Source organism: Corvus moneduloides, chromosome 1 (assembly GCF_009650955.1).
Source record: "Corvus moneduloides isolate bCorMon1 chromosome 1, bCorMon1.pri, whole genome shotgun sequence".
In the NCBI taxonomy this organism is placed as follows: Eukaryota; Metazoa; Chordata; class Aves; order Passeriformes; family Corvidae; genus Corvus; species Corvus moneduloides.
This window is the reverse complement of record NC_045476.1, coordinates 40129156-40152462: the sequence shown is the minus strand read 5'-3', so window position 1 is coordinate 40152462 and position 23307 is coordinate 40129156. Positions and strand designations below refer to the sequence as shown.

Genomic DNA, 23307 nt, shown 5'->3' with positions numbered 1-23307 from the left:
GATTTTTGTATGGCTTGTATTCTGATTTATATAATGTACTGTCCAGCCTATGCTGCTGCATCTACACTGCTACTTGTAACTATGCTAATTGGATTAAACATAGCACACATTTACCTCCCTATGCTACAGCCATATTTTGATTTTGTTGTGGTAGGGTGTTTGGTCATGTAGAGCAATTCCAAAGAAAGGGGAAACTTTTAAAGTTTACTCTTGTCAAAGCATTCCATATGCTTACTGGTGTGTGGCTAAGTAATCATACTGATGTATTTATTTAATACTGTGTATTTTCTTTGTGAGCACACCCAAAGTTTCATTATGGTTTGTACTGCTGGAGAAATAACAGAAAGATGTATATATGAAGGTGTTACTGTAGGCTGTGCGAAAGAAAAAATTAATGCTTATGCTTGCTAATCAAACTGAGAAAAATGTATGCAACCGTGTCCTTGATGGGCAACTTCCTGTGTAGAGAACTGTTGGCTTTTGAGGCTGATGCAGAACACTAATCTCTCAAGAAGACAAAGTGCCCACCTAACTAGATAAGCAAAAAGCTAAATAAGCTGCTTAAACATATCTGTCTAGTACCATTTTCACTGCTGCGTGGTGTACCTCTCCTGTACTCCCACTGTTGTGTCAGAACGGTGCAGATCTGTCTTCAGTCTTGTGGTGTCTCTGCCAGCCGTCTGTAGAGATCTTTGATACCCAAGGGTGTGCCAAGTGGCACTAGATCATGCAGATAATCTCTGAGTGGCAGCTGAAAGGTCGCCTGGGGAGCTCTGGCTGACACTCCTTCAGGTAACAGGAGTGTGGAGGAACTTATCTGGGGAACCAGTTCTTCACCTAGATGTGTCAGCACTGATGTGCAGCCCCAAAAATATAAACATTTATACTTCAGCTACATGGGCTGAACTTAGTGGAGTCAAGACAAATAAATCACATTAAAAAACCATGTATGTATGAGTTACGTAAGAACAGACTCCACACTGCATAGAGTGCAATACTGGATACTTTACTTGGATTCAATTTTTATTTGATTTTGGTGTCTAGTATGGAAGAAGCTTGAGTAAAGGTCAGTTAAATGCTAAGGTATTGTTTCTTCTGGTCTTTTAAGGAACTATAATTTTTTTACAAATTTCCTCCTTATTCAAATATGTTCAAATGATGTTGAATTTGTCCTATACCAAACATGTACATTTAAAATAACAAATAAATGTATATGGCTTTTGAAATTAAAACACCCCAAACTGGTGAAGTGCCTTTATTACCCACTGTATGCCTCAGAAAATTGAATGATGTCACAGTGAATAAATCAATAATTAAATGTAATCATCCCATGACAAACAAATAAAAAAATTAACAAAACAACAACTACAGATCTATATGACATAATCAAGGAAGACAGTAATATAAAATATAAGCTGTAAAATGTCCATAAAATATAATTTAAATTACATTGTGCAAATAATATTGCATCTTACCATAAGATCTGTATTTTTTTAATCAATGTTAACATTTTTGGGAAACTTAAACATGTTTTTTTTCTTCATATTTATCATACAACATTACTCTGGTCGTACAACAAAATCCCATGAGAATATTGAGATCTCCTCAAAGACCATTTAACTAAGTGGGGCACAAATATTGTCCATTGAAGGCAAAATACCTTTGAATTTAAGGTCCTACTTTAAAAAGCCAGAGAGGGATGTATGTTTGATTACTTTGCTAATGATTAAGAAAAAAAAACAATGCATTTGGTAACTCAGTAGTGCTTATTAACAGGTGCCTAAGCAACGGATATGTACAATCACAGTATATGCTTTGACTTCTGAAGAAAGACAACATGTCTTTCTTCTGGCTAGATGCCGCTGGTATCTATAGTATTCCTGCCTGCTAGGTCAGTGCTGCCAAGCGGATCGTCACCTTCAGTGCAGGATACTGTTACTGACACCATCTAATACTGCCAGTGCCCATCTTAATTCTGCCATTGACCAATCTCCCTTCTTTTAAGAGCGTTAAATGCCCAGAATGTTTTAGATCAGAGTGTTTCAAACCTAGGTTAGTGTGAGTTTCCAACTTCTCTGACCTGGTAAAGCTCTGCAGCTGCACACATTCTCAGCCATTTCAGAGTACACAACTGTATTAAGCTGAAACTAGCCCAGAATAGCCTGTTCTACCAGTTGTTGCACAGATCCATATTTCCAGACATACAGAGATCCTCAATTCAGCAGGTCCTGCCTATCTGATGTGGCAAACCATCCCTCTGAACATATTGTTATATACCACTAAGGGCAGCTTTTGAACCCTTACCACCAGCCCTTTATAAGTGCTTGAGGGGGTGTCTTGATTGCCTGTGTTACTTGTGCACTTACACTGGCATGGTGACTACTTGTGGACACCTGAAACCATCTCACTTAGTCTGGAGGTGGGATTTCAGTTCAGACAAGCTGGTTCAGCTAGGGGACAGGACCAGCCTAGCCTGCCTTCTTACTCTTGTTAGCAACATGTCAGCTTCAGAGTGACAACATAAATGGGTGCTGACAGTATTTCCCAGCACTTCCAGAGTGTCCAGAAGAGCAGTCAAGTTCTCTCACAGTTAAGTGAGAAAGAATCATGCTGCTGCATGGATTTCATAAAGCAATAGATGAATCCTTCCACACCTGCACACTGGCCTTTACCACCTCATTCCCTGCCGTAGTCCAGGGAACTGGTGTTACTAGTGTAGCACTGCAGCTTCTCTCAGAGCCACCAGTCCCAGGCACCTGGGATGAAGCTGTGGCTGTCTCTGTGAGCCAGGAAAGGTATGTCTCTGCCTGTACTGCTGGTCTATGCTGTTGTGTGTGCCTCCCCTGGGGGCCTGCCTACCTTATGTGCCTCAAGGGCAGTGTGTTCTTGCCACACAGCTCAGTATGTCCAGGGCGTGCAGCGTACGGGCCTACACAGAAGAGAGAAGCCTTCATCTGCTGACTCGGTGTAGAGCCTCCATGCACCCCAGTACTGCAGTAACATACAAAGCTTCATGCTCCCATGAGTTCTAGGGCCTTGCATGCAATACTAGCGAGACTCACTCTGACTCACATACAGCTTTAAATACACCCACTCATACCTAGGCTGGACTGACTGAGATTGTCTGTACCCAGACACCTGACACCCTCCTTAAATCTGAAGTGAACACAGACTCCTGGTTATATAACATAATACCAAAGTAAAACATTATTTTTCCTGAAAAGGGAAGAAACCCCAAATGGAACTTGCATTCTATACTCTGTTTTTAGTGCATGACTTCAGATCCCCCAGGCAAAAGATTTTTAAGGGCAACATTAATTGCTGATCTTTTTTTGACTTGTACTTGACATTTGACATTATGAATGGAGAATTCTTCAATTTAATGTTTTGCTTAGTTTATTTCACTGTAGTACCAGCACAAGGGAGCACTCCCTTCTGCAACTTAAAACAGGGCAAATACTACACTTTTCTGCCATTCCCTCTTGACAAACACTAGACATCTGCTTCAGAAGGAACTGAGAACAGAAATAGAATTTCTGTTTTCTACCACATTGCATTTCTAATTGCTGATTGGAGATGATTTTTACTAAAATAAAATCTTCTTAAAATTAGGTTTGCTATATCTGAGTGTGCTTCAAATCAGATTATAGAATTATAGACTACAGAAATAAAAGAGAAATTGAAAGACCTTGATAAAATCAAGATTCTTCTGTACAGACTCATAGTACTCATAGATTTTAAGTGAACCACTTGATACTACGAAAGATAATATTCTAGTCTCTAATTAGTTGGAATTTTTATAAAATATCTTTAACATTACAAATATTTTGTATCTGGTATTCTTGAATGTATGACTATAGCAGACAGGTCAAGTTAAACATTTTTTCAGATTCACTTTGAGTGCCTTGTGTTCCCCCGAAGTGCCAGAAGATATCATATATCTTTATTACCCTATGCTCTGAACATTTGATGACAGCACTGGGACCCACGTGAATGCAGATGTTGAAAAACTACCTGACTTTGCATTCAAGGAACTAGCTGGATACCAAAAGTACATGCTGAACTAGATCAGCACATGCAGTCTTTTAACAATAGCATATGCTCACCTCCTAGTTCTGTCAGTACTTTTCTTGTCAGTACGCTGTAGAAGAGATCACAGCAAAAGACTTTCTCTTTTGACTCATCCTATTTTTCTTTAATAGCTAGTCTTACTTCAGTGATTGCTAAAATGTTTCACTGAATATTTCAAATGGTGCTATTTTCATTCGTTCAATTTTTTTTTCTTGGCGTTGTTGGTTTCTAAGGGGACAAGTCCCCAAATGATCCCATTTACATTTTGATAAAAAAATTAAGAGTGATTTATTCAGGGCTTGCAATTTTTATTTCTGTTTTGAAGTCTTTGGTGAGTAAATGCCTGTATGCATCAATCTGGGGTCATCTGAGAATGAAGGCAAAGATATGTGTCTGAGTATGTAGATGTAGTATGTAAAACTAGACTGACATCAGTAATAATGACAAATTTGGGCCCATAGAAATAACAATTAATAGCAATAGGATATCTGTAGTTTAATGGATTTAACTGTTTTTTTCATTTTCCAAGCAATGGTGAGAACAGTCAAATAAACAGGTGTACAATTCATACTAGGGGATAGTAGTTAAACAAAGAAATTATATGCAGACTTGGAAATGTATCTTACAGTGCAACAATGCGTACTGCAGGAAAGGAAAACAGATGTCAGAGTCTTTCGATTTAAAACTGTTGGACAGCTGTCAGATCTATGATCGCTTTGCCAGCAGTATGCCAGTGCTACAGCCCTTGCCTAACTATGTAAGTGAATGTATTTCCCATGAGAAATCAGTTTATGACAGTGTGAAGAATCGGCTAGAAAAACCTACAGAACTCATCTTTTCATAATCAAGAGCTCCATAAAAAAACAGTTTCCAAGTTATGCTTCAAGTTACTTAAAAATTAGACTAAAAGGGATTGTATAGAGGTGTGGCATTTGCAATCAATATAGATAACTTCATGAAGTTGTCTGTAAGAACACATTAAATAGTTCACAAAGCACAATAAAACCCACCATGTACATATCTGATGTCATTTGGAATGGCTGATGGTGTTCCTTCTCTTTTGGTTTGCCTTAAAGCCCCATGCTGTGCTTGTCCAACAGCTGAATTCAGGCAGAAGAGCTGAAAGACAACTGGAATCATTAACTGCTTCAGCCCTCCTACAGCAATTCCCATTCATAATTCAGAGCCTTCAGCATAGGACATTATCATGTCGTTATCTTCACTGAGTGTTACTTTGAAGGTAGTGGCTGGAAGGACTTTTACTGAATAACAAATCCCTGAACTTGACTTGCCAAAACCTTGTTCAAGCTCTTTCAGCTTTTTAGAATAATCTTCCTTCAGTTCCTAAATCCAGGCAGAGATATTATTAAAACATGTATTTGAAGAGCACAAAAGGCTGAAAGGCTGCATCAGATAGTATAGTCAGGGATTGCTTCTGTGAGGCACAGCCCCAAGCATGGCATCATGGCTACTGATGAATCCAGACTGCGTATTTTGTTAGAATGTGTTAAATTATGCTATCTAGTAGACCATAGTAATTAACCAGTTAACTATGCAGTACTGTTTCTAGCCATGCACTAAACAGATAAACCAAGTATTTTCTGCCCGGGTGGAATGATAGACACTGTCCTCTATAATACTAAATATGCAAAGAAAAGAAAATTAAAATTTAAATATACAAAATGTACAGCTTTTTTGTTGTCGCTGTTGCTGTTTTGGCAGAACATGATAAATGCAGCCTTTACAATTGATTAAGTCTTCAGATGAGAGAGAAAAAAAAGGTGTCATATGTAAGTCACTGAATGAAGGCAGTACAATAGAATGTATTGAAAATTCCAGTAATGAGTTACTTCTGAATAGACCAGTGATCATAGGATATAGGATGCTATTCCACAGCAGGTGGATGGTGAAGTCTAGTAAACGACATTCTTTTCGGAATGAAGGGTAGTGAATAGAAACAGAAGGCCGTATAGGTTAATCAGAAGCACTGTAACCTCAGTAACCTCATGGCTCTATTTGTCTAAATGCAGCAAAATTCAGCGGTTTTGCTCCTGACACTATCACAATGATGTTAACTGGACCCCAGTGGTTAATTGTGAAGTTTTTACATGAATTCATATATTATTTTGACAAATTCAGGGAGGCTCTGTAAGCCAAGATTCTAGCTCACCATTTGGGATATCCTAAACATTGACACATGCATCTCAAAAGAAAATCAGAACGGATGCATTGTTTTCAAGCTTCTGGGATGAAATTTTGAAACACTTCTTCATGTACAGTAAAATTACTGACTTTATTCACTTTCCCAAAACATAAATCACTTGGCTTGCTGGATCTCCCTCATCATCACCCAGCTGTGCGGGCTACTCTTAATACTGAGAAAATAAACATAGAATCATTTAGGTTAAAAAAGACCTCTAAGATCATTGAGTCCAGCTGTTAACCCAGCAATGCAAAGTCCATCACTAAACTATGTCCCCAAGTGCCCCATCTACACGGCTTTAAAATACCTCCAGGGATGGTGACTCAACCACTTTCCTGGGCAGCCTGTTCCAAGCCTTGACAAATCTTTCAGTGAAGAAATTTTTCCTCATACCCAAACTAAATCTCCCCTGGTGCAACTTGAGGCCATATTCTCTTGTCCTACTGCTAGCTGTCTGGAAGAAAAGGCCAACCCCCACCTGGCTTCACACTCCTTTCAGGTGGTTGCAGAGAGTGATAAGGTCTCCTCTGAGTCTCCTTTTCTCCAGGCTAAACAATCCCTGATCCCTCAGCCACTCCTCATAGGAGTTGTGATTTAGTCCTTGCACCAGCTTCATTGCCATTCTCTGGACTTGCTCCAGCACCTCTTCCTTGGAATGTCTTCCTTGGAGTGAGTGGCTTAGAACTAGACATAGGACTTGAGGTGCAGACTCTACAGTGCAAAGTCCAGGGGGAGATCACTGCCCTATTCCTGCTAATCATACTATTTCTGATACAAGCTAGGATGCTGTTGGCCTTGATAACTTTAAATTTATTTTTCTTCACATATAAATGATGAATAACATCTTACACATGCTTTATCTTTTACTTGCTCCTCCTGGGTAATAATTTGAGAATGGTTTCTCTCACTTCTTTCAGACTTAGGCAGGCTGATCCTCCTCTTTTTATGTTGTTTCCATTTTGTTTGACAGGGCAGGGCTTTTTGTTCCCTGATGATCTTATTTGGAAATAGATACCTAAGTTAAAACTAGATGTTTCCAATCAGATGGACATAATGTGAAATGGAAGAGATGTGTCTTCCATGTACCTTACAGATTACAATCAATCAGCTTCATTGCTCAGTATTTATGAATCAAAACTTCCATACTTTGACACAAGCAATACTTGTACTGCCTGAACACATGTGAAAATTTCTGTCAGGATGTAAAAATTCTGCCAGGTGTGACCCAAAAAATAATTTACCCTCTATTACCGCAGGCCTAGGCCCTAGGGTACATCACTGTGTCCCGCAGCCGTAGGGAGGAGGAGGAGAGAAGATCCAGCAGGCAGGAATTGTGCAGCAAGATTGATTTATTTAATTATTTTACAAACTGTTTATAGACTTTTTTCTTCATAGTCCAATTGGACAAGGATCAGCCACCCCTTGGGGGTGATTGGCTAAAAACCTAAAACATCCATTTTCAAAATATTTTTCTACTGTACCATAAACAAGACTTTTCAAGGTTGCAGGTGGCTTGGTTGTTTACATAACTCTGCTACTTCTTCTGTGAGAGAGAAAAGTCTCTCACAGACTTACTTAGAAAATAGCAAGAAAATCCTTGCTAGCAGCATTTTCATATATACAACCCTCCATTTGCAGGAAGGCAAAAACAATTTAATAATGTTTATTACACTCTTGGAAAGATCCTGTATAATCTGACAAAAAATGTCATTGAAAATTGGTAAAATGTCACTGTATCTTACTCTGACAAACACATTAATTGAAATTTAATTACTAAATTTTTTATGTAATTGTTATTAATAACATAATAATGTAATTTAATGTTAGCCTTAAACTTTAGGTATCTCATAATTCATTTTTCACTCAAACTAATATGTCATTACCTTTTGAATGAAAAGGATATTTTGCTGTTAGTTACTCCTTACTTTTATGGTAACACTGTGTTCCAGTATGCCTCAAAACCTAGGTAAAGGTAAATTTTAAGAGAATGATTGCTATTATATAGGACTTCAGATAATAGTCAATATTAATTTCATTATGTGACTATGTGAAGTATGGTTGTCATACCGTACATACATCTACATGCATTTGAATTAATGAGGATCCCTGTATGGAAAGGTTCTTTCCTTGTGCCAGCTCTTTAACCTTTATATGAGTTTATTTAAATCACTGAAATAGAACAAAGCAAAACAAACCAAAAGTGGGTGGTTTTCTATGGAGCTGATAAATTGAATGAACTCAGAGATGGACCTGGTGAATGCCAGAGTTGGCTTAAGTGTGGGGCAGAGCCTTAGATCTGGCAATGTGGGTACAGGGAGAAGGAAATTATAATGGTGGACTGGGAGCGAGATCTCACCCTTTTAGTAGCAGTGAGATGCTGGATGGGCTCAGCTAGCCATTGAACTATATCCAAAATATGGTAGAAATTTCAGCCAAGTATAAAAGCCAGTTTTCACTTGGTTTTCACATGGTAGATTAATGGGTTGTTAATTTAGTTGAGTACTGTGGTAGTCATTAGTCCAGGGAGGAAGAGAGTTAACCACAGAATAAAAATAAATCCTCTGCTCTTGAAATTTTCATGGATTCTTCTTTTGCCTCTCTTTTTTTTTTCCTGCCTTACCACAGCTCATCCATTCTACTGTGTCTGCAGTCTGCATGGTGCCTGACAGAGACAGACCATGAAAATGCTATAATCAGCTAGCAGAACCACAAGACTGGACTACAGTCACTAACAGATACAAGCTTGGGATTTATATTTAGCTATAGTGCTGGTGCAGTTTTCAATTTAGGATGGGCATACCTGATTCAACTTTAAATTAACTAATCCTCTTAAGAGAAAATTTCTAGTCGCTACAACACTGTGATTGGCACAATTTACTTTTTGCCATCATGGTGAGACTGTTTCCACTACGCCAGCAGTGTATGTGTGTATGGATTACTTTGTAGACACATCCACCATCTACTTATGAATCCTATTTTTCTTTTGTGAACATGGCATTATGTGCTAACCATTATGCATGGCTAGCAAAACGTGAACTCTCTAGAGAGAAACTGAGAGCGTAACAGTAAAGAATTCATTGCATAGCAAGAATGTGACACCTAGTGGATACACGACATTGAGGAAATGTGACAGTCCCATCAAGCAATATTGCCATTACCCTGTCCAGTAGAAAAAAAAATTTGATGGCGGAAAAGAGATTGATTTTGAATGAATCTTTGCATAGGCCAGAGTAGTTGGATATTGTCAAGTCCCCATTGAAAACTCATAAATATAGGAGGTGTCAGAGATAGTTTTAAAAGAATTGTTTGTAAACTACTAGAAGACTGAAGATGTCAGGCCAAGAAGGCCAGAGGCCCAAAGCCCATGAAGACATTGTGGATATTCGTAAGATGCATAATAACTGGGGATGTCCAACATGCAAAACACAAGAATAAGGTCTAAAAACCTCTTTTTGTTAAGGGGGTTAAAACCCACCTCTCTGTTACTGCCATGCTACTTCTTCAGGAAGTAAAAGTTTTCACAGTAGGCGATGCTCAGAGGTGAATAACTACATGGCGAGGCCACTGGAAGCTGGACAAGACTGAAACACAGTTTAAGTAGTCTGACATTCTGCCCAAATGATCTGATACAGATGGTGCCTTTCTACTCTCCACTGCAGTCTGTAGTATATACATTTCAAATATTCACATATCCCCATTTTCCAGGGTGTCCTAGACCCTCACTGCTTCATTGGCTATAAATACTACAAAAATTCATCACCAAAAGCTGGTATTTTATACTCGCTACTAAACACAAATCAAAATTTCATCATAAAATTTACATACAAATATCTCTGTTTATTTCAAAATATGCTGAAAAGTATTCCCGAAGCTCAGCAGGGGAGCATGCTTTGCTGGCCAGATCCTTTGTCTGCCACCACTGCTTTACAGTCATACTGCTCTCTTCCCAGCTACAAGTGGATTCTTGGAACCATATTCTCTACAAAAGTCTTGGTATCAAAATGCAAAAATGTCGTCTTTTCCTGTGCAAAACAACATTTGGAAAAATAACTAACCCAGCTGAAGTGCACGGTTTTTATAACTCAAGCTCCAGGAGGAGGTTTGGGCTGTGTCCAGAGAAGGACATGAGCCAGCAGTGTGCCCAGGTGGCCAAGAAGGCCAATGGCTTCCCGACCTGTATCAGGAATAGTGTGGCCAGCAGGACTGGGAAAGTGATTGTTCCCCTGTACTCGGCACTGGTGAGGCCACACCTCGAGTGTTCTGCCCAGTTCTGGACCCCTCAGTTTGGGAAGGACATTTAGGTGCTGGAGTGAGTCCAGAGAAGGGCAGCATAGCTGGTGAGGGATCTGGAACACAAGTCCTATGAGGAGCAGCTCAGGGAGCTGGGGTTATTTAGCCTGCAGAAAAGGAGGCTCAGAGGAGACCTTACTACTCTCTGCAACCACCTGAAAGGAGGGCGTAGCCAGGTGAGGGTTGGTTTCTTGTCCTGGGCAACCACTGCAGGACTAGAGGACTTAGTCTCAAGCTGTGCCAGGAGAGGTTTAGGTTGGACATCAGGAGTAATTTCTTTACAAAAAGGATGAATAAACATTGGAATGGACTGTCCAAGGCGGTGGTGGGGTCACCGTCCCTGGAGGGTTCAAGGAAAGACTGGATGTAGCACTCAGTGCTGTGGTCTGGTTGACACAATAATGTTCAGTCGTAGGTTGGACTCGATGATCTTAGAAGCCTTTTCCAACCTAATTGATTCTGTGATTCTGTGACAGGAGGCAGCACAGGGAGCAAAAGGTGGAAATAAACAAGAAGATGAAATGAGAGCTGGTGGCGCATACGAGCGTTGCCGAAACACTGACACTGGTGCATTTTGAAGGCCCGCGCAAGGGCCGGGCGGGCAGACACGGGCCGGGCAGAGCCACGGCGAGGGGCGTGGCCAGCGGCAGCGGCGGGCGGTGTCACGCTGGGCCGGCCCGGCGCCCATCCTGGCAGCGCCCGGTGCCTGCGGCCTCCGCCCGCCTGCGCCCCGCCCTGCCCTGCGGATGTGGAGCCGGCACCGGCGGTGAGTGGGGAGTGGGCGGCCGGCATTCAGCGGGAAGGGGCTCTCGCTGCCTGCGCCGCCGAGAGGGGAGGAGCCTCCGCCCTTCCCGCCCACCCCGCCGCGGCGCGGAGCCAGTGTCGAGCGTGGGCAGCCGTGACACCGCCAGCGCTTCCCCCGCCGCCCCGGCAGCGCTCGGGGTGGTGCTCGCGTCGTGCGGCCGCGGTGGGCTGCGGTCGGCGGGGGGAAGCGGCACAGGGCGCCGGCGAGCGCGGCCGGGCCCGGCCGGGGGCAGGGAGTGAGTCACCGGCCGTGCAGGCAGCGGGGCCGGCCGGGCTGCTCTCCTCCCCGATATTTAAGTTCCTAAAAAAGGAGAGCGAGGCGCAGCCTGGCAGCGGGAAGGAGCCGTGATGGGCCGCCTTAGAGCGGGGACGGCCCGGACGTGGCGGCTCCCGGGGCCGCCGAGCGGGTGGAGGCGGGGCAGTGAACCCGGCTCTGACCCGCTCTGCGCCGACACGCCCTGGAAAAGGGCTGGAGCTCCCTCTGCCCTGAGCTGGCAAGGTGGTCCCTGGTCATTGGTTGGACTCGATGGTCTCAGAGGTCTTTTCCAACCTAATTAATTGTGACCGCCACTCAGCTACTCGGTGGGAGCGGGAGCTGTAGGGGTTTGACGGCCTTTTGGGGCTGTTTCCCGTGCTTCTGTGTGTGTCCCAAGTTACACAGTGTGCAGGTGTGAAAGAGGAGGCCAAATTACTTCCCACAGGGTCTGTGCTGGGCGTTGGACAACCTGTTTAAAAAACGTGTGGAAATCACAGAGGCGATTTGGAAGAGTGCTTCATCTCTGTTGTACTTTTCAGTAGTAATAAGCCTGAAACTAACACTTTACTGAAAGCCTGAAAATAACAAATCAAACTGAGTTTCGAGAGTAGTTTTTGGTTAGATGTTAGGAAGAAATTTTTTGCTGTGAGGGTGGTGAGGCACTGGAACAAGTTGCCCAGAGAAGCTGCCGATGCCCCATCCCTGGCAATGTTAAAGGCCAGGTTGGATGCGGCTCTGGGCAAACTGGGTTAGTGGAACGTGTTCCTGGCCATGGCAGGGGAATTGGAACTAGGTGATCCTTAAAGTACCTCCAACCCAAACCATTCCATGATTCTGTGATGTTTCTGTGATTCTTTCACAGTCACCATGCCAAGTATGATGATTCTGAATAAATGATAGGAGCCAAGTTCACTGAGTAGCACGTTGTTTATAAAAAGGCTGTTTTCAAGAGATAACTGTTCTGCAAAGTGATATTGTTAACTGGTAAGTAATATTTAATAATTATCTAGTGCTTTTCATTCTTTAAATTCTTTAGAAATGGCAATATGCACAACGTGTCAGGCATTATTTTAGGAAACCCCTGATTATGGATAGTGATGCATTAAGGTGCAGTGACTCGTCAAGACAGTGTAGTTACTTACTGACAATCTCAGTTACAGTGCCTCATCCCTGGTTATGTTTTCCTCTGTCTGGTTCATTCTGTTTGTGCAGATATGCATCTAAAATGTTTTTAAATACTTTATTGATCTTGTACATTTCTTTTAAAGATAATGCATACTTTGGTTCAGAGCTGTAAATCTGAATGTTGCAGGATTGTGTGCCTGTGAAAAGACAAGTGAAACTAACTGAAAACCCCATTGAAATTCGGCTTGAAAGTTGTTTCTGACAGTTAAAAGTAAATAGACTTGTTTATTATGATAAGCATATGTTTACAGTATCACTGTATTTTGTAGGATAACTTATATGAAATACTGGAGCCTGATTTGTCTATGAATCACAGAAGTATAACTGTCATAAAAGTTGAACTGCATCCTTATAGCAACTTCCTTAGAAATTAAGTATTTTCAGTGTTTTAACAGGAGAGGGGAAACTACTTAAAGGCAGTGGGTAAACTCCCTTCTTCAGTCAAGTTAATAGCAAAAAAACCCAACCCCAAACCAAAATCACCAAACCTTTCCCTCACTTTTAAATTTAGTAAGTTAAAGCTGTGATAGGTTTTATGTTTGGGTTTCTTACTTTTTTTTTTTTAATGGAGCAGGTTAGTTGCCAGATTTACTGTTTTATATCAACATCTCTAAGTTGCTTTATGAAGCATGATACAATGATCTCTGTAGAATAATTTATGTAAAATTTGTTAAAAAGACAAAAGAGAAGTGCCTGGAGTTGTTAAGCCTGCAGAAAAGAAGGCTCAGAGGAGACCTTACCACTCTCTACAACTACCTGAAAGGAGGTTGTTGCAAGGTGGGGGTCTGCCAAGTAACAAGTGATAAGAGAAAATGGCTTCAAGTTGTGCCATTAAAATATTGTGAAAAATTTCATTATGGAAAGGGTTGTCAAGCATTGAAACAGGCTGTCCAGGAAAATGGTTGAGTCGCCATCCCTGGAGGTATTTAAAAGCTCTGTAGATACGACTCTTGGAGCTACTGTTTAGTGGTGGACTTGGAAGTGCTGTGTTAATGGTTGGACTCACTCCTGAAGGCCTTTTCCAACCTAAATGGGTCTGTGAGTCTATAAAGGCCTGCTTAGATGATTTGGATTATTTACACATAAAGCTGTGCTCAGTGCTTTGCAGCTGGACTTTGTCACAGAACACTTGGTTTATAGGTTGCAAAAAGTCATTTAAGTGCTTTGAGTTTAATTTGCCTATTGATATGATAGGTGTCTTACTCACCTACCCAAGATGGTGTAAGTTTCCTTGGTATGGTTAAAGCTTCAAAGATTAACTGAGGAGGTTCTTCCTTATAATGTGTTTGCATACTCATACCATGAGAAGCTTATTGATTTTTAAATACCTGTTTGACTAAGTTTCTGTTAATGTTTTAATTTGCTGACAAATACACTGTAGGAAGTTGCAAGCTGTTGTTTTTGAGGATAGTTTCCCCTTATTGATTTGTTTGAATTTATTTATTTGCTTTCTTCTCATTACAACAACAGTTGTAAGTAGCAACAACAGTTTTCCTATCTGGAGGGTAGGACACAAATGCCGTGGGAGATCGGTAGCATCTTGACAACTGTGGAAGTTACTCAGCCTGGTAGTAGTAAGTGCATAAAAGTGCACACCTATGCCTTTGCTAAGCACAGACTTGTGTAACTCACTACAGAAAAGTTTTGTGGTGTTTAGATTAGTACCAAATATTTTTTAGCATTTGCTTTGTTTTGGTTTTTTACTTAGCAAGCTCTCAAGAGATGGCGGAAAAAACAAAAGAGGTGGTGGAAAGCTGGTCTTTCTTGGATACTGTTGAGTCTAACTTCACGCCTCTGGTAGTAATTGAACTTGCAAAAGGCACCAAAGAAGAAACCATAGAGTGGTTCACTAAACGAATTGTGGACAAAAAGGCAAATGGAGGTGAGTACAGTACATAATATGAAGACATACAGAAAATTAGTTTTCAGGGAATTTGTGGTATAATGATTGTTCGCCAGTCTCATTTCATTTTGCGTTTTTGGAGCCCACTTAACCCTGTTATTAATGAAAACATTGGCTTAAGGTCAAATGCCAGTTGAACTCTAGAATTCTTCCATTTTTTGCATTGAAGCCCTGATAACCTATCTTTCAATGTAATGTTGATGTCAGAGTTTATAGCAGTTGTCTAGGCATCTTTGTCCTGTTGCTTATGGAAACATGGTAAACCTTGCCTAAATGAAGATGCTTCACATCCTGTCCATAAGACTTTGTACCATGTTGTAGAACAAAATTAAGTTAGCAGAAAGCAATTTAATCTTGGTAACCTAATGTTGGATTTTATTTATATTTTTTGGTAGCATGTGGGGTCTTACTAAGACAATATTTCGTTACTCATTTTGGTATGCTTCTGGGAATTGAAGTTAGGCTAATTAATTTGCAATTCCTTGGACTTTTTTTTTAACTTTTTTAAAAAAAGTCATTATTTACAGCTGTTGTAGCTTATGGCTTATGGTCAGTAATATTTCTGTATCTGTTGGATTTGTGACTACCAACTTGCTTTCAGGCCTCTATTAGATAAGTTAGAGATGTTTCTGTTTGAAAAATCTAGTCTCCTTAAAATCAGTGGGACTGTTTGCAGAAGCACTTCTGGCTTTTGTGGTGTGAACCTTAGGGAAATAGATCCAAACAGTCCCCATTGTTCCAGTTCATTGTTGCGAGTGCTTCAACAGAAGCAGGGCTGAATCAGGGGGTGACCCTGCAAGGTTCTGAACACCATATGTCAAGTATTGTTGAAATCTTGACTCTTTGCGCCCTTGAAAAGAGACATTTCAGCACTCCTGTTAGCTAGGGCCAATATATTGGATGCTAAAATACTAGGGCTTTTAGATGTAATTTTAATGTACTTTCTTGCTTATTTTACCCCTCTTTACTTTAAAGGTGCACAACTACTGGTTAAACCACTGGTTACGGAAAATGGAGTTGAAAATATTTATCTAGTTGGAGCTTCCCACTTAAGACTGTTGCTCGGAGCTGAAACTGTAGGTTTGGTGAAGGAATGCAGTGATAAGTCAATGAGAACTTTTACATACAGCAGTAGAAAAACTTTCAAAGATTTTGCAGGTAAGCAATTGTAAGAATCTTTGTCATTGCAAAGTAGAGACTAAAGATTATGAGCAATTGTGCTGCTAAATCTCCTACGGTCTTTTCTGTTCCTTGGAATGGTAACTGTGAACAGCAAGACCAAGCCATGAAAAAAATACTTGTTTTTAGCTGTGGAAATCCAGGTCATATAATGAATTTTGTTTTCTTTCACATGGCTTTAGTTTTTTGCTTGTCTTTTCCTTTATGCTTTTCTATGCTCCAAATAGTCTCTTACTTGTATGAAAGATTTTCTTGGAAAATAAGACAAGACAAAGAGCTGATAAACATGATTTTATGATTAACAATCCATGTTATGAATTAATGTAGCAATTTAATTTCTGTGAGCCAGTTTTGAGGTTTATTATCTTATAATTAGCTGGAAAAAATAGAAACATTTTTCTCTGTTACATGTACACATCAAACAAACAATAATTAACACTACAGACGCATTCAGTGGAATTTGGGCATGATTAGTGGAATCGTTTCTTTTCCTCTCTTACTTTGTGAAGGTGCCAACACAGGAACATTTCCTTTTAAATGTGTTGCTTGTAAGGTATTTAACCCCCCTACAGTGGCAGAACTCATTTTTTGCTCTGCAGGTAAATATTGGAGTTCCAGCTTGGTGTTGCTAATACTTTTAATGTAGCTGTTTGAGTGATGCCTTTCACCACATTTTCAATATCAAGGTTCTTGGGTCTGCCTGAAACAATTTGAACTTTTGTTGTTCAGTGCCAGTTTTGCTCAACACCACTGCTGTGTGCAATAACTGTTGCAGTGTCTTTACTTTTGTGGCCTTGTTTTCCTGAAATTAGGAAGCCTTCAGAAGAATTGTCAGTTGCAAAAGCGCCACTTCCATTTCTTTCATGCCTTTACATTATTAATGCAAATCTGACACAAATTCCCCTGTTGACAGAATCTCTAGGATTAGCTGGAATTCCAGCTGCTGTAAATATAGTTTTGGCTGTATCCATTGGTATTTTTTCTTTTTAAAGGCACAAATCTAATTTTAGTTTTGTCGAGGTGCAGTCAGAGAAATTGTCACCTACAAAAGAAACTCTGCCATCTATGTTGTCTTGACAGTATTTCTGTTTGCCCAATTTAACTAATACTTTGTTGTTATTCTTTGTATTAGAGTTTTGTTGATATTTTAGCTTCTTACTTAGTGTATTTAGGGCAATCCCTATAGTTTCATATTCCTAAGGGGAAAAAATAGTAATTTATTTTTTATCTCCAGGAAATCAGACTCGTGTTTCCATGATGATAAATTCATGGGGTTGACACAGGTTTGTTGCTGTAATTTTTTTTCTGTTTCTGGTTTTTTCTTTGTAGTTATTTGCTGCCAGGGTTGTATTCCTGTGCTGCACCATTTCATACAACCTTCTTTTTTATCTAGATGACAATCACAATTTCCTTACAATGGCAGAATGTCAGTACATCATCAAACATGAACTTGAAAATTTGAGAGCTAAAAATGAAAAAATGATCCCTGGATATCCTCAGGCAAAGCTGTACCCAGGGAAATCAATTGGTAAGCAGTGTAGTTTGTTGCCTCTAACTCACTGTGTTGATGTAGGATAGTGTTCATGGTGGAAAAAAAGTAATTTTCCTTTAATGAAGAGAAATCCTTCAGACATTCAAGTCCCACTATTTTTAACCAACTTTGTTTTTTCACTGGTTCAGTAATAGGAGAAAAGGCAATGGATGCACAATACAATGAGAAATTCTGATTAGGTATCAAGAAAATATTTTTCACAACAGGGTAATCAAACATTTGATCTGGGATTTAAAGAGATTATTGGTAACTCTGTCCTGGGAGACTTCTAGATCCTTTCTAGACAAGGTCCTGAGCAGCCCAATTTAAGCCACACCTACCTTGAGCAGGTAGCTGGACCTGATTACTTCCAGAGGGCCTTCTATCCTGAGTTGTTCTGTGAGGCTGAGGCTCTGGTCTCTTCAGTTGGGTAGTTTTTGCACATGTTGATGTTATTGATTAGTTTTAATTAGTACCAAAAATATTAATTTTTAAATTACATGATTATATACTTGGATTGTCTCTGTATAAAAATACTGGAATGAGTAACAGTGCTCCAGAGTTATACATTTCGTAATATGAAGGAAGTTTTATTTCATTTATTTGGTTTCACTGATTCTCCTCTTTGCTTCAAGGGCTCTTCCTTTTCATGGGAGAAAGAAGCAATGAGAGCTGGTGCTATTTTTATGGTAGCTGGAACTAGTTTGTTGGCAGAGATGCTACAGATTCTTAGGAGAATGTATCTTAATAATTGTATGTCCTTTTATAAACAGTATCTTCATTCATTAGTGTAGGTCATCAAAGGAGATCTGTGTATATTAGTGGTTCAAAACGTGTAAATAAATGTAGATGTCAGATGAGTTTACATTGGTAATTTTTTTATATAGCCAAGGTATTTTTCTAGTCATGTCAAGCAGATGATGATGGGAAATAGTAAAGTACTGTCACACTTGCAGTGCCTCCCTGGTTTTTTAATTTATTTTCTTTTTTCCGTGGTTGTAATTTCAGAGCAGTTTGTTTATCCACACACGTTGTATTGCTTTCCATAACAAAGTTAAATACAGATTGTGGAATATGTAGTTTGTTTGCAATGAACATGTGATGTAATTTATGAATTAGTGTAAACTGATGTTTAAAAGGTTTTTTTGTATCTTTCCTATAATCAATACAATGATGGCTTTGTGGCTATCCCCACAAAGCTACATATGGCACTTCAGTCCTGACCTGTAGCACTTTTTGCTATTGAAGCTGCATCTGGTTATATTGCAAAGCTATGGAGTAGTTACTAGATGTAAAAAGGTTGCTCTTTCTCTTCCAGTGGACAGCACAGTATTTGCAGGAATAGGTATAACTGCTCTCTATAATTTTTAGCTAAGATGAGACAATTTTTTTAGGATTTGAGTACTAGATCTATTTCAAAGGAGCTTTAGGCTTGCTAAGCACACAGTGTAACCTGTTTGCTTATGTCAACTTCACTGTCCTTTGAAGGCGTGTAAGGTATCTATTTCTTTTCTCTTCTAGTGAGAAGATTATTGACCAGTGGTATTCTTGTTCAGATTTTCCCTCTGCATGATAGAGAAGAGTTGAAAAAGCTTCGTCACAGATGGTATGGCCGAGTGAAAGTTGGTTATCAACCTTTAGGTATGTGAACAGCATTTGCACTGTGGTCATGCAATGGAGTCGTGAAATTAGACCACTGCTGTTTTACCGTTTGGACAAGTTTTTCCTCTTCTAGTGTTTCCTGTGTGACCTCCTGAAATGGTTCTAGACTTGCAAAATTGGTAGTTCCAGAGTCTGCAGATTTGGTGTCTGTGAACTTCCATGTAACAGCAGTCTGCACATCACAAATTCTCCCCACCAATCAGTAAAGCAGGAATGGTACAAGCCAAGACTGTTTTTTCAGACTGACTCTTGACAAGCTCCCATGTGTTTGGAAATCCCAAAGCTTTTTTATGTTGTAGGTGTGTCAAAAGTGTATTTACAACTGTTTGTTTTATATTCATTGTCTGAATGAAGACTGTATGTTGTTGCATGCCAGCATCACTTGAATGTATTTTAGACACTGAATAATCTTAAAATGATTATAATTTTTAGTCTGGCCATGTGGAAAGTTAAGTTCTAAACTCTAAACCTGTAAATGTCATTTAAAAATAAGAAACTAAGCGTTTGGAAGCTTGCCTGATTTTAAGTCTCTCAGTCTTGCAGTTGCTTGAGGTTCTTTCCTGAGCTGCAGGAAGTTAAAGATCTGGCTTGATATGCCTGCCACAGAGTATTGTGTTAGGAGCCTTATTGTGTGCTGGTCTTTTGTTTATGTGAGAAAGGGTTTTTTTTGGACTGACACTGAATCCTTACAAAATTTTGAAGTAAATCCCAGGTACCTGTTAAGTATGTACAAATTTAGGGATGTCGTTCATGTTGGATGCTTGGAGTGTGAAGTCATGCTGATGGCCTACACTTGAATGTATTTGTTAATGACTTTTTGATTGACAGGGATGTTGGAGTGCTGATCCTTCTGTCTGTTTACCTTTCCTTCTTGCTTTCAGAGACTTTTATCTGGTTGACAATTGTAAGCTTCTGCTGTAGTGTTTTGTAAGCTGTAAGAATATTCTGGTATTGCATGTCAGGTTTTTTTGTGGTAGCGTGTTACAGAGGTAATACACTGCAGTAGTGTATTTACAGTGTCAGTTCAGAGGCCATGCTTCTGTGGCTGTTTTGTTAAGCTGGTGAATGCAGAGCAGTGGCATACAAGCAATCTGGTCTTCCAAGCAGGTGAAGATAAGAGATTTCAGCATTCCCAACTCTGTTTGATAGGCATTTCTATATCTAATCACTTGTAGATTATATGAATAATAATCCTATTTTTTTGTTGTTGTTGTTATTACTAAGATAAGTGCGATGTCTTCTTGGAGGTAATACATCTGTCATGAAATATATCCATTACTAATGCACTTTCCAAGTCTCTGTAGCAGACAAACTTAGTGAGTACAGGAAGTATTTCATGTATCAGTTGTCTGTTGAAGAGAGTTATCTCAACCTGATTATTCTCTCTGACATGTTTTAAGATTTAAGATTTTGATACACCTGACCATCTATTCCTTTAGTTCCTTGACGGTTGTCAAAGCACAGCTAGCTTTTTTTCCCTGGGCAAGATGAAACAAATTTGTTTTCCAGGAGTGCATATGCCAGTGGGATTTTTCAGAAGCTGGGTGTCACTTGCTGTTAAAGTTTGGTTTTTATTACATCAGATGTCTTCCATGCCGTTCATTGATCAATTCTGTGTTCAAGAATGATAGTGTTTTCTCTTCGGTTGGTTTTTTTTCTTTTTTTTTTTTTTTTGTTTTGTTTTGTTTTGTTTTGTTTTCTGTTTGTCTGGATAGCTGATGTTGATATAGTAGTTACTGAGGTATTTGACTTCCTTACCATCTGAATGGTATGGTTCTGTGTGTATATATGTAACATAAAAAAAATTCAGATAACCATCTGACTTTCTGGAATAAGGGTGAAGGAAGAAAGAAGAAGCAATGATATTCATTGTGTTATTTAGAAGAAAAAAATTCTGGCCAATGGAAAGTTACAAGTTCATGTAAGGTCAAGTTTGATATTGTAATGACTTCTCTGTTAAGTGTAGTCTTAATTGATTAATTTCTTTCTGCAGATGACATACGCTGCTACTTTGGCGAAACCATTGCTCTCTACTTTGGCTTCTTGGAATACTTCACATTTGCTTTGATTCCAATGGCTGTCATTGGGATTCCTTATTACGTGTTTGCATGGGAAGACTATGACAAATACGTCATGTTTGCCACATTCAACCTCCTGTGGTCCACTGTGATACTGGAGGTTTGGAAGCGGATCTGCGCCATCCTGACGTATCGCTGGGGGACGCTGCTGATGAAACGACAGTTTGAGGAACCAAGACCAGGCTTCCATGGTGTGCTGGGTATCAATCCTGTCACTGGCAGGGAGGAGCCAGTGTACTCAAGTGTTAAGAGGCAATTACGGATTTACCTGGTGTCCTTACCATTTGTGTGCCTTTGCCTCTACTTCTCACTGTATGTGATGATGATTTACTTTGACTTAGAGCAGTGGGCTCTGGATTATCACAAAGAGAATGAGTCTAACTTCAGCAGCTTGATGCTGTATGTGCCCAGTATCATCTATGCTGTTGTGATTGAAATTATGAACCGTATCTATCGGTATGCTGCTGAATTCTTGACATCATGGGGTAAGAGAGTTGTTCATTCTTCTTCCTTCAAGTTAGAATCCCACATACTTAGAATTTGTTTCTTTGTAGAATACATTACTGTGAGCTCTTGTTCAACAGAATGCTAAAGAAATTTCCCAAAGTAGGTTCTTGCTGTGGGGTAAAAGAGATGGCCTTTTAAACTTCTTATATTTTGGGTGTTCTGAGATTGCAGTTTCATATTTGATTTAATTTGGTCTGAGTCTGACATGCCATCAGAACGGGTGATCCTGCCTTTGGTGCAGATGTTCCCCCTCCCTGATTTAGCTCTTTGTCTGGCTGTATCGGCCATAGTGCTGACAAAAGAGGTGAGGGGAGAGCTCAGAGGTGTATGGATAGCAGGAAGGGCTGTCCTGGCCAGTTGCACCCACAATCTGGCTTTGCTGAGTGTGTTTTAGTCTGCTGTACATCTGTGCAGAGGCACTGAGATTACAGAACCAAATCTAAACCCAAGAACTAAATGTCACATGAGAGTGTTTATGTATGCTACGTATATAACAAAGACTGGGATTTCACATCCCTATCAAAATGTGATTCTCTGGGCACTCTTAGAAGAGGAGGAATGTTCTAACAGATTACCTTTTTTTTTCCCCTTGTGTGTGTGACTGATTTAACAGATTAGGCCTTGTGTTTTGTAACCCAGCATAAGGACAGTGAAATGCTAGTATTTATTTTGAATTTTAGCACTTCTACAGACATGTGAAGTCACTTTCAGACAAAGTTAATAGATTAAGCTAATGGACAATTAACTGCTTCGTGTCACTCCATATGGCATTGATTTCCAGGACAGAATCCAGATTACTAAAGCTGGAGACACAGAAAATTAACAGAAGAAAGATAAAGCAAAAGGGAGATTGATGCAAAGACAGAATAAGAAGAGGTGTTGAAGTGGGGGCTGGTTATGCTTGCCAAAATGATTTGCTCAGCAAATTCAACCTGGCAGCCATGGTAGTAAAAGCAAGCAATTTCTTGATTTGTTTGTGACTGTTCAAGGTTTTTATTTAAATAATGATTTTTAAATTCATATCTAGGGCTCAGTTGGCTGTTTTGTTTCACTGTGTTTTACTGTACAGCAAGAAAAAGCATTTCTGTGAACTACCCAGTTATGTTGGTCTGATAGACTGAAATGTCTTTAGCCGGCAACTGAAGGGGGTTTTTTAATCCAGACTTTTTTTGGTTTTAAGCTGATGTTTCATATTCAGCAGAGACAGTACTTATGTAACCTGCTACACTGACAGCTTGTGCCTTTTCTGAGCTATCTGATATGTTTATGCTGCCATGCTCTGAATAGGCTGAAGAGCTCATCTGGCTGTCCTACCTTCCTTCCCACCTGGCCTATTTTCAGATAATATCTGACTTCAGCAGCTAAAGTGACAAAGCATGGGAAACAATCTGGGGTATTTTAAGCACCCCTTTTGCACCCACTTATCATGAAAGCTGATTGTATTGTGAAAGCTAAAAGTAAAAATTGCATTCAGTCACTTGAGTGTTATTTTCCACATGTCAGGCCTTACTTCATGCTCCTGTCAGAGTAGAACTCTGCTGTTTTGTCCTGAATGAGGTCCATAGGTGATGGTGTCTCCTTTCAGCCTTGTTGACACAACACGTGCTCGTGTACTGCCTTCTCAGTTACTGCTTAGCC

At 39.9% G+C, this 23307-nt stretch overlaps 1 protein-coding gene across 6 annotated transcripts in view; it reads left to right on the top strand.

The window, feature by feature from the left end:
* Positions 1-11222: 11222 nt before the first annotated feature.
* The window catches only part of ANO10 (anoctamin 10), a 122234-nt gene continuing 110149 nt past the window's right edge, over positions 11223-23307 (top strand). For 5 of the 6 annotated variants that reach the window (XM_032107273.1, XM_032107264.1, XM_032107256.1 and 2 more), the window contains exons 1-7: positions 11223-11330; positions 12487-12608; positions 14518-14691; positions 15688-15870; positions 17285-17419; positions 18944-19063; positions 21078-21647. In XM_032107273.1, the coding sequence (XP_031963164.1) occupies positions 14532-14691; positions 15688-15870; positions 17285-17419; positions 18944-19063; positions 21078-21647 (1168 nt within the window). In that variant the 5' untranslated portion in view covers positions 11223-11330; positions 12487-12608; positions 14518-14531. The remainder of the gene's footprint in view (positions 11331-12486; positions 12609-14517; positions 14692-15687; positions 15871-17284; positions 17420-18943; positions 19064-21077; positions 21648-23307) is intronic. The other variant, XM_032107245.1, reaches the window with a different exon arrangement.